Raw genomic sequence first — 11,133 nt, forward strand, 5'->3', positions numbered from 1 at the left:
TAGCCTCTTTATTTGAAATGCCTGATAAATGCATAAAAACCAAAGTACGTGTTCTTGATCCCATTGCTGCCAATAGAAGTTTTGTCCCTGACCCCAATGGAAGCAGGAGGGTCCCAAGGTCCAGGATACATTTATAGGACTATGTGGTAAACGTATTCAAAGGAGCATTAAAACACTAGGGGTGATTATCTACACTTTCCTCTGACCTCACCTTCTTAAAGCGAAGGGGAAGAGATTGATTTCAATTAAGGTGCTGTAGATCAGGCAATGTGAGTCTAGAGTTGACGTCAGTGGAAGCAGGATTTGGTCCCCAAGGGAGTAGTAAATCCACTAAAAGAGAAATTCTTATTAAGTAAGACTGTCTGATAGGGAAGAGATGGAAGTATTTGCATGAGATTACAAGTAATGAAATAATTTGAAGTAGACAAGTTTCCACTCTAAATGCCACAACAGACAGAAACAAAGGATTAATGAGCAATAATCCCATCTATCACCTTGAGTATTTTTGTATGCAAACAACACTTCAGAAAACTTGGCACCTTGAAGACAGACATGTGTCATCCTGTAAACGGCTCATCTTCACACACCAAGCATGCTTACAGGGGATGGTTAGGGCTATGGTGGATAAGGATTGATAATGGCTGTAGTTTGTATTTGGCTATGCACAGCCTTCTTGAACTTGGGGGCTTTCTCTAGGAATCGCAAGAGTGGCCTTGAGCGAATGGTAGCTATTGGGTACTCTGCTCCCTTTAGAAATGAGGCCATTTTTAAAGATGTCTTCTTTTAAGGTGCCTAAAAACGTAAGTATCCCAGGCTGTAAACATTAGTAAATTGCATATGGTTTTTCAAGGTAGTGTATAACAAAAATTGTTTGGGTTTTTTTGCATGTCCTTTATAGGAGCCATCTATCATGATCTATATTGTGCCTCCAGCTGCCTTTGTATTCCCTCAGCTAAATGCACCTCCAGGAGGCAAGACATAACGGAATAGGTGGCTAACTCAGCATGCTATTTTTAGCTATACCTGCCTATCAAAGTACAACTAGTAGAATTGCTTGTTTTGGTATTTCCTGGGAGCCCTCCTAAAGAACAAGGAGAGATCTGGGCTTTGCCCCCGTCAGTGACAAAGGGTGAGCTGGCACTGTCTCCATAAGTATATGGATGTTGGATCTGTTTAAAAGTGTTTTTTTTAAATACTTCATTGAGCTGCTTCCATCTGTATTTAGCTTTTGAATCAAAGTCATAAAGTAAATGCGAGGCAGCCTGGGGTAGGAAACCATTTTGAATGGAAGAGGGAGAGAACAAAGCCTCTTTTTGGAATGTTATTGTTTCAGCAACTATAGAGTTCAGGCCTGTGAAAGCATCAAAGGAAAAATAGAGTTTGCTTTAATAACCATGTGTCTCCAAAGGTTAGGGAACCTTTATTATTTTTTTATAAAGTGCATAGACATTGTCATAACAGTGCTCCTGAAGCTCAAAACCAGTATAAGATTTATCCAATGATCGTGTTTTTCTAGAGCTAGATTTTAATAGAGCCTGACTGAGGATATATGTGATTCTGAAGATGAACAGGGTCTCTGATTCACAGTCAAGTTCTGTATACACATGTTCTCTACAGAGTTGCAGATAGGCTTTGGCTACATTGGGAAGTGCATAGGACAAAAACCCAGGAAAGCTTGGCAGGTTCACAACATGTTAAACAGGTTTCCACTTTTGACATTTGATAATCCCTCCACGGCAGCATCAATATTTGAGGCAAGGCAACATGAAAGGTCAAAAGCAATTACTACTGTAAATATTTTAAACTTTAAAAATCCTGATGATCAAAAAGTGACTCCTAACTCTACCTGATAGAGGAAGCTAAATTAATTTGCAAATCAAAAAGGATACTCTTTCTCTCCCCTTCACTCCCGTTACCTGTGTGTCAAATGGGTCAAGGCACCTTTCAACTGAACAAGAATGCATATAATCAGTAAGGCATGGACTTAGTAAAAGATGTGACCAGTCATCACAAAGAAAGAACACATCAAAATGTGAAATCCAATAGCATTCTTGAGACAGATTTGAAAAAAGAAAATCAAGTCAGTATTACCACTTGATTTTACAGAAACTGCAAAATATAAACTGACCCTATCAGTAATAATTTTCCATGTTCTACTTTACTCATTCTGATCAACACGTATAGGCAAAATACCTAGATGACATTTTTAAACCAGTGCAAGACAATTTGTTTCTTTTTACAAAAAGTCCCAGTTTTGGCCTGATCTTGCTAACACTGATCACCAGTCAGTCTTATTGTTATGTATTTATATCACATCAACCACAAAGGGGCCATTGAGCCATCATGGGCCCTTACATGCTACTGCAATAAAAATACTACCTTATTCATGCAACTAGTTCCATTTACTTCAATAAAGTGAGAAAGGTATAAGAGTATGTTGAAGTGTTTGCAGGATCAAGCACTTTAGTTGTAACCACTGACTTTGTAGCTCCTAAAGATTTGTTTAATATTAATGCATAGCATTCACAGCTTGTTGAATTCAGTGCAGAAGAATCAATATGGCTTAACTGAGGTTCTTGGAAACAACTTGGGCCATGCACACCTGTATTCCCTGAACACTCAAAATTCACAAGTCATGGGGAATTTTCAGTGCACATGAAATTATATACTCTATGTAATGCCAAGAAATTACATTCACATTGCCCCAAGTTTATTACTAGCATATAGTTGATTTTTTTCAAGATATTACATGAATTTCTCAGCAGTATGAAAAGATAAACAGTGTAAACCTAACAGCTTATGTATGTGACTTCACAGGAACAGAAGCTAAAAACTCAAACTGTAAAAACTTCAGGTCGGGTAGTCATATGGGTGTTGCACTCAAGACACAAACACAAAGTTTGCTCAGTACAAAACCATGTAAAGACTTCCAGTTTCTGAAGATTAAGGGTTCATTTTAAATGCTCTTAAGTCTCAGACAGACATTTTAGTTGGTTACATTCTAACCATGAGTAATTCAAAAGACCTTAGTTTAAAACTGAGAAGTATGCTTCTCTGGTGCAGAGGAGAGAGGTGAGCAAGGACTCGCTAATCAGAATATCCAGTTTTCAGTGCATTTTTCCTAAAGACAAAGCTTTTAGCAGTACTGGAAATGCACGAGCCTCATCTTGTGTTCTTTGCCCTATGAGCTTTGTCTGAGTAAGGGACTGCGGTACTGAGCCATTCATGAGTATTTAAAAGCAAGGTTTCTTTAGACACAAATGCATAGAAGAAAAAAGTGGGAAAGCCATTCAGATAAAATATTATAGGTTTATTTAAAACTTATTTTCAACTTGAATATGCAAAATACGAACTTCGACAAAATGTTCATTTTTACTTTGTAGTTTACAAATATACAAAATAGATGTTTGTTTAAATTTATATTACATATTTATTATGTAAAGAACTATATAGAAAACATTTGTTCTGCTTAAGGCATATTTGGGAATAAACCATTGTACAAATTATTGCACATTGAAACCACAGTGCATTACAGACTGTCTGCATAAAATTTTTTCTTAAGAAAAAAAGAAATAAATCAGGTTTATTTACCTGACTTAGGTCATAATTGTAGATCGGAAGACAAAAATATTTCCTTGTCAGATATGCAGCAGTTTGAGAACTTTGGCTTCCTGTTTTTGGTACCTTTAGAACCAACAGTCACTAAGCACCATGAAATAGGCTATTAAACAATTCTGTACCTGAATTTCTTCCTCCTCTTTTAACATAGTAATGGCTTTTAGAAGGAAAAAAAGACAAGATGACATTTACATCTCATATTGCATTGAAACAAGATTTAAGGGAATGTAATCTCCCTGTATAATCTCCCCTACCCACCCAACAGTCTATTTAACCCTGATATCCTTGACTTCCAGTCACTCCTTGGCATTTTGTAGTCCAGAAATATTCAAGTTGGATTTAGAAATGGAATGATAGAAGATCCAGTCATTGACCCCAATGTTTTTTTTTAATTTATAATTAAAAAAGAAGAGTTCCAACATTTGCATTTGATTATTTATTTCCACTCTTTGGAAGACTTCACCATGATTCCTTGTAGTGCTTTAGCTGGGCTCCTCCCTCTTGTGGAAGACAGTCTGTGCTGTAAATACTGAATCTCTTACGGCAGTATGGGAAAGATCCACTGCTTCCGATTAAAAGTGCCTCTTCATATGTAAGGCTAGGTGATCTGACCTGGAAAATGCTCTGTCACATCTCTGACACTGGAAAGGGCGGTGGCCAGTGTGTTTCCTGTAGTGACGGGTAAGTTCATCGGAGCGGGCAAATTTCCATCCACAGCCCTCCCAGTCACAGTGGTATGGTTTTTCTCCTTTAAAAAAAAATCACGTCAATTAAATCCATATTTGTCTGCAGACATGCACATACTTTTGTATGTTCCAGTAAGGATAATATTCCAGCCTTCTATTAACATCTTCACTCACGAAGTTTGATTTATGTTTGATAACACACAGGAAAATTAATGTTTTCATTAAAGAAAATAAGATCAATAAGGCTTTTTGTGGTAATTTATATATATCTAGCTACAAAGATGCTAAAATCAGACAAAGGGCAAAATACATGTATTCTTTGCATGACAGTATGATTTAATGTCTCATAAGAAAGTTCCTTTTATTGAAACCTTAACTACAATACTTATTATTTCCAGTCTTTATCTTGTATGCAGGAATTTAGAATACAAAGCTCAGATAATAGTATCAATACAGAAACAGCTCAGATGAAATGGATTTAGATTATAGTAGATTTAAGGAATAAAGAACCTGCTTGAAACTTCATTAGATCAACTTTATTACGAAATTAGAGGGCTCAATCTCATGACCTTTTAAGCAAAGCTTCTATTGACTTCAGTGGGAACTTAAAGATTATAGACTCGGTACATTAGCATTCTGGAAAGTATTCCATCCAATCTGAAAATACCAGAAAAACTGTTAGCCATTTATCTCTGGAGAAATTCAAAACCCAATCCTGCTTGCACTGACATTAGCTGGGACATGATAAGTACCATAGTTTGCACTCTAAACCCTGAGATGTCCCTTAGCTCTTTCCTACCTCCTCTGCTCACAGAATAAATTTTGATTCCAATTCCTACCACTTAATTCAGGGATCCTCAATAATTCAAATTTAAGTCATACCATGCTTTTAGAGAATGTCAAAAGTAGTGAATATTATTTAACAGAAATACTTTCACCAACTTCATTACTGCAGTAAGCATTCTTCAGTGGCAAAGTTAAACCATACCTGTGAGATCAAGCTCAAATACCAATGTTAATTTACTATTTTACTTGTATTCCAATAGTAGTCGAGGAACCTTAAACTAGATTTCTCGCCATGATAATAAAGCTGAAGAATAACTTAAAAGTAGACTACAAATTTTATCATGTCATCAATACAAAATTATAAAAATGTTCTGGGAGTATCTTGCTTCACCTGCAAGCAACAACATTATCTTCCATTGATTTCAGAACTGCGATAACTACGGAAATGCCAGTAATAGACTCTCTCCAGTTAGAGGAGCAAACCAGGACAAAAAGAAAAAGTTTTAAACCACGAGCAAAGAAAGTAAAATCTAAGGAGGTAACTGCACAGACTCCTATCACACAGCTGAGCCAGTGCTATCTAGATCAACAAATTCAGTTTGACTTCCAACTACTGTACCTGCCAATTAACTAGCCACATAGCAATAGACATGCAGACAAATCTTTTCATCTGCAAAAACACCCTGCAATGTCAGAGTCATTTTGAGCTATGAAGTAACCTCCAATCCAGTAGGTAAAGCCATACATTGCATGTTTTTTTTTTTTAAACTGAGTGAAAAAGTGGGATTATTTTTCCCCACAAAAATGCAATCTTTTATCTGATCAAAAATTTTGGAGATTCAACATTTTTGGATCAACTGTATTTAATTACCTGAGCAGACTATACCTCCCTACAGAGAGCCCAGAAAGGGGTCCGTCTCTTTCATACACTTTGGTAAACACTTATATAGTTTGCCATGCCAATAAAGCCTTACTGAATGGAGCTTACCTGTGTGGGTCCTAAGATGTGCCTTGAGATGAGAGCTCTTGGTATAAGTTTTGCCGCAACCTGCATAGTCGCAGGTGTGCGTGGCGGTCCTTTTCCTGGGCCACGACCTACGTCCCCTCTTTGGCTTGGTTTCTTCTGGCAGACAGCTCCCAGGTGGCATCAGCTCTAAAGGTGAAGAGGGTGGAGTCAGCATCATCACCCCTTGTACCAAGGGAGGCACGTTTAAAGGCTCTCCTGAAACATTTAGATACTTAGACTGACCTTGATACTGTAGTGCACTTGGTGGTAGCTGCTCTGGCAGGAAAGGAGGGTAGCCTGGGGCAGCATGGTAGCCTGGGGGTAGTGGCAGGTGACTGAGCCCCTGGGAGGAAGGATGGCAGTCTCTGCTGTTCATCATCTCCTCTGGAGCCAAGGAGGGGTTAGTCCTGCTGGGCAGCGGCCTCCCCAAGGGGAACTCGTGCTGCTGGGCTCGAGGAGGCGGCTGGGCAATGGTGCAAGCAGGGGCTGCCTCCTGCTTGATTTTTTGGCACATCCTGGGCAGGGAGCTGTAAGGGGCTCCGGGGCTGTCCGTGCAGGCAGCAGCCGGGTTGCTCTTGCCGCTAACACTGATGTGGTTGTATTCCCCCATGTTCACCGTGGCTTTCACAACAAATTTCCCGTGCAGGCTGCCCAGAGGCGACTGCTGCTGCTGCTGCATGTAAACCGGGTCCAAATCCGGCCTCATCAGCTCGGCTACAAATCCACCGGACGGGGACACGTCGTTGATGTCGGCCAGGTCGAAGGGGGCGGCGGGGGCGGGCTCCCGGGCGGCGCCGTACAGGAGGCCGGGCTCCCCCCTCTGCAGCGGGTAGGCGAAGGGGCAGGCGCTGGCGGCGGGCGCCGAGGGGCCGGCGCTGGCCGGGGGCGAGGCGGCGGAGACCACCACGGCCGCCGGCTCCTGGTGGATGAGCGAGTTGGAGAGGATGAAGTCGAAGTCCAGCAGCTCGTTGAGCTCCTCCGCCTCCCTGCGGGCCATGAGCGCCGGGCTGGCCCCGCGGCTGCCGCTGCTCGCCTGGGTCTCCAGCTCGGCCGGCAGCTCGTAGGGCCGCCCCGTGAGCACGGGCGGGAGCCGCTTGAGGTGGGACAGCTCCTCCCTCCAGCGCTGCGGGCAGGAGCAGACACAGGCACCGATCAGCCCCGGCCTGGCCAGGCGGGCGCCCCCCGCCCTCCGGGGCCCCCCGCCCCGGGACCTGCCGCCGGCCCCAGGCAGGTGTCGTCCCCGCGCCGGGCCCGCCGAGCCCCCGCGCCCGTCCCAGCCGCAGAGCCCCGCGCCGGGCGGGCGCTGCGGGGTCGGCGGCTCCGGCGCCCCCGCCCCCCGCAGCATCCCGGCCGCGGGTCCCCAGCTGCCCCGGGCCCGCCCCGCAGGGAGCGGCGGCGCGCACCTGGCCCGCCCGGGCGGCGGGGAAGCAGCGCCGGCCCCGGGACGGCCCCGCGCCCTCGTGCCCCGCAGGGAGCGGCGGCCGGCGCGCCGGGCAGGGCGAGGCCGGTACTCACGTTGCTGGCACCGGCCGGTCTCAGGGCTTTCTCCCGGGCCGCCGGTCCCGCGGCGAAGGTGGCGATGGAGGGGAGCAGCGTGCCGCTGAGAGCCATGTCGAATTCGCCGGGCGGCTGCCTGCGGACAAGGCGGGAGAGAAACGGGCCGCGGTGAGACTCGGCCGCCGCCCGGGGCCCGGAGCCGGCCGGCCGCGCCCCCGGGGCGGCGAGCGGGCCGGGGGGGCGGACACGCGCCACCCACCTCATTAAGGGGCCCGGGCGGCTGCTGGCGCTGGGAGCCCGGCGGAGAGTCCAGCTCCGGGAGAGGCTCGAACGCCGGGCGGGCGGGCGCAGAGTCGCACCAAAAACAGGAAAAAATTGCGAGACCAACGTCCTCTAATTACAGCGCCCACGGGGAGGCCCCCGCCGCGCCAAATCCCCCCCGGCGGCTCCGGCGCAGGCTCGGCGCGAGCAGCGGTCCCGCCGCGGAGCAGCCGCCGCCGCCGCCAGGCAGCCGGAGTCGGGCGCGGAGCAGGGGGCGGCGCGAGACGGTTCCCGGGGATCCCCTGCTCGCGCCGCGGCCATGGGGGAGCCGCCGCCGCCGCTGCGAGCTGGGGCGCTGCGGGCGGGGGCGGGGGGGCTCGCGCCCAGAGCGCCGGCCCGGTCCGTTCGGAGCTGTCAGGCCGCGCGGCCGGGCCGCCCGGCTTATAACGTCCTCTCCCGCGGGCCCCGCCCCGCCCCGCGCGCGTGGCCCCCGGGCTCCGCCCGCCGTCGCCGCGGCAACCGCAAAAACAAACCTTCTGGGAACACGTGGGGGAGGGAAGGGAAGGGAAGGGCCGTGACGCAAGCACAGCAGCTGGCTGGCAGCGCGCGGCCTTGACGCCAGCGAGGAGGAGTCCGCGAGCCCGCGGCGGCGGCCCCCATTGCCGCGGGCAGCGCCCCAGCGCCGCGCACCTGAGCGGGGTGGGGCGGGCGCAATGGGGGATGCAGGGCAGGGGTGGAGGGAGGGGTGAAGGCTGGAGAGAGGGGAAGGGGGAGGGATGCAAGGGAGGGAGGGAGGGGAAGAAGGGGGCAGGGATGGAGGGAAGGGGAAGGGGAAGGATGGAGAGAGGGGAAGGGGGAGGGATGCAGGGAAGGGAGGGAGGGAGGGGAAGAACGAGGCAGGGATGGAGGGAAGGGGAAGGATGGAGAGCGGGGAAGGGGAGGGATGCAGGGAAGGGAGTGATGGAGGGAGGGGAAGAAGGAGGCAGGGATGGAGGGAAGGGGAAGGTGAAGGATGGAGAGCGGGGAGGGATGCAGGGAAGGGAGGGAGGGAGGGGAAGAAGGGGGCAGGGGTGGAGGGAAGGGTGAAGGATGGAGAGCGGGGAAGGGGGAGGGATGCAGGGAAGGGAGTGATGGAGGGAGGGGAAGAAGGAGGCAGGGATGGAGGGAAGGGGAAGGGGAAGGATGGAGAGAGGGGAAGGGGGAGGGATGCAGGGAAGGGAGGGAGGGAGGGGAAGAACGAGGCAGGGATGGAGGGAAGGGGAAGGATGGAGAGCGGGGAAGGGGAGGGATGCAGGGAAGGGAGTGATGGAGGGAGGGGAAGAAGGAGGCAGGGATGGAGGGAAGGGGAAGGTGAAGGATGGAGAGCGGGGAGGGATGCAGGGAAGGGAGGGAGGGAGGGGAAGAAGGGGGCAGGGGTGGAGGGAAGGGTGAAGGATGGAGAGCGGGGAAGGGGGAGGGATGCAGGGAAGGGAGTGATGGAGGGAGGGGAAGAAGGAGGCAGGGATGGAGGGAAGGGGAAGGTGAAGGATGGAGAGCGGGGAAGGGGGAGGGATGCAGGGAAGGGAGTGATGGAGGGAGGGGAAGAAGGAGGCAGGGATGGAGGGAAGGGGAAGGTGAAGGATGGAGAGCGGGGAGGGATGCAGGGAAGGGAGGGAGGGAGGGAGGGAAAGAAGGGGGCAGGGATGGAGGGAGGGGTGAAGGATGGAGAGAGGGGAAGGGGGAGGGATGCAGGGAAGGGAGGGAGGGAGGGGAAGAAGGGGGCAGGGATGGAGGGAAGGGGAAGGTGAAGGATGGAGAGCGGGAGAGGGATGCAGGGAAGGGAGGGAGGGGAAGACAAATCTGATTTTTTTCACCCCTTTTGAAAACATTGCGTCCTGTTGTTTCACTCTTGTTTTTTCAAGACCCAAAGGGAGAAATCACCTCCCCCCTCCCACTCCATGGGAGGCGGGGGGAGGGGGGGATTGAACTTCTCTGTGAAAAGCTCCAGTGCCTGATTCGGCTTGAACTTAGAGTTCTCCTGAGCAGCCTGAAAGTGGCACCATGTTTCTCAGTTTTACCCTCACCCTTGGGGTTCTGAATAACAGCGGAAACTGACAAAAGCCTTGTTAACTTCATGCTGCTTGGCAGAATTGTGAGGAGGAATAGAAGCACTGGAACTGCCAGTCTGCAGACTCAGGAAGACAGCTCTGCATTGGTTTACTTTTGGAAGATTATCTTCAGATAATGAAAGCTAGGCATGTGCTTTTTTCAATCCTTGACAATGCATGGCAGAGAATACAATTATTAAAGAAAGAAAAACAGTTTTAGCTCCTTTTTGCACTGTTACCTGCACTTATATAGGTCACAACCTCATAGTCCTTGCACAATCTACAAGTTTTGGTGAATGGATAATACCAAATAATAATAATAATGCATCCGATGAAGTGAGCTGTAGCTCACGAAAGCTTATGCGCAAATAAATTGGTTAGTCTCTAAGGTGCCACTAGTACTCCTTTTCTTTTTGCGAATACAGACTAACACGGCTGCTACTCTGAAACCTGTCATTATGCAAGGCACTGCATTTAGCCATATGGAGTGGAAATCTATCAACTTCATGAAAAAACTCGTACAGATACAGACAGACATCATCTTCCTTTCCAAATGCAAACAGATGGACATCGTACCAAAAGGACTGAAGGTAAAAAATCCATTACAATCTACATACCACACAGACTAGGCTGACAGCTTGTGCCACATGCTCTCAAAGAAACTGCGGAACCACCTGATCAACATCCTCTACAGCAAGGAATGCATCCGATGAAGTGAGCTGTAGCTCACTAAAGCTTATGCTCAAATAAATTGGTTAGTCTCTAAGGTGCCACAAGTCCTCCTTTTCTGTTTGCAAATACAGACTAACACGGCTGCTACTCTGAAACCCTAATTGTATTACCATTGCACCGTGATTTTGCTTGGTTCTTCTTAACTAGGGCGAAGTATACCTAGAAAATAGGTGATGAGTGCCCACAAACATTTGGATTTGTAACAGTAATGTAAATACTGTAATAAATTCGAGCCCCTTGCTTTCCATGATTTCACAATCATAGAAATGGCACTGGAATTTACTTCTGTCTTCAGAATTTTTCTCCCCTCCACCTGCAGATCACCATAGGAAGTTCAGGAGGGGCATTTGAAATAACACATAAAAGTGATTCCATGCACAAATATAGAGTGTTTTCTGTTTCTCTGGAATTTGGCAGTCTATGGTGCTTCATATGGGCATATGTTTAATTATTACAGAAA

At 48.1% G+C, this 11,133-nt stretch overlaps 1 protein-coding gene across 1 annotated transcript; it reads right to left on the reverse strand.

Annotated features, from left to right (window-relative positions):
• Window positions 1-3,381: 3,381 nt before the first annotated feature.
• KLF4 (KLF transcription factor 4) lies at window positions 3,382-7,872 on the reverse strand. Its single transcript, XM_074953681.1, has 5 exons — window positions 7,853-7,872; window positions 7,612-7,729; window positions 6,340-7,219; window positions 6,079-6,243; window positions 3,382-4,366 (listed from the first exon to the last, which is right to left on the reverse strand). The coding sequence occupies exons 1-5, from the start codon at window positions 7,855-7,857 to the stop codon at window positions 4,191-4,193; spliced, it is 1,344 nt and encodes a 447-aa protein (XP_074809782.1). The 5' UTR covers window positions 7,858-7,872; the 3' UTR covers window positions 3,382-4,190.
• Between the last annotated feature and the right edge of the window lie 3,261 nt (window positions 7,873-11,133).

This window comes from Natator depressus, chromosome 5 (assembly GCF_965152275.1).
Source record: "Natator depressus isolate rNatDep1 chromosome 5, rNatDep2.hap1, whole genome shotgun sequence".
Lineage (NCBI taxonomy): Eukaryota > Metazoa > Chordata > Testudines > Cheloniidae > Natator > Natator depressus.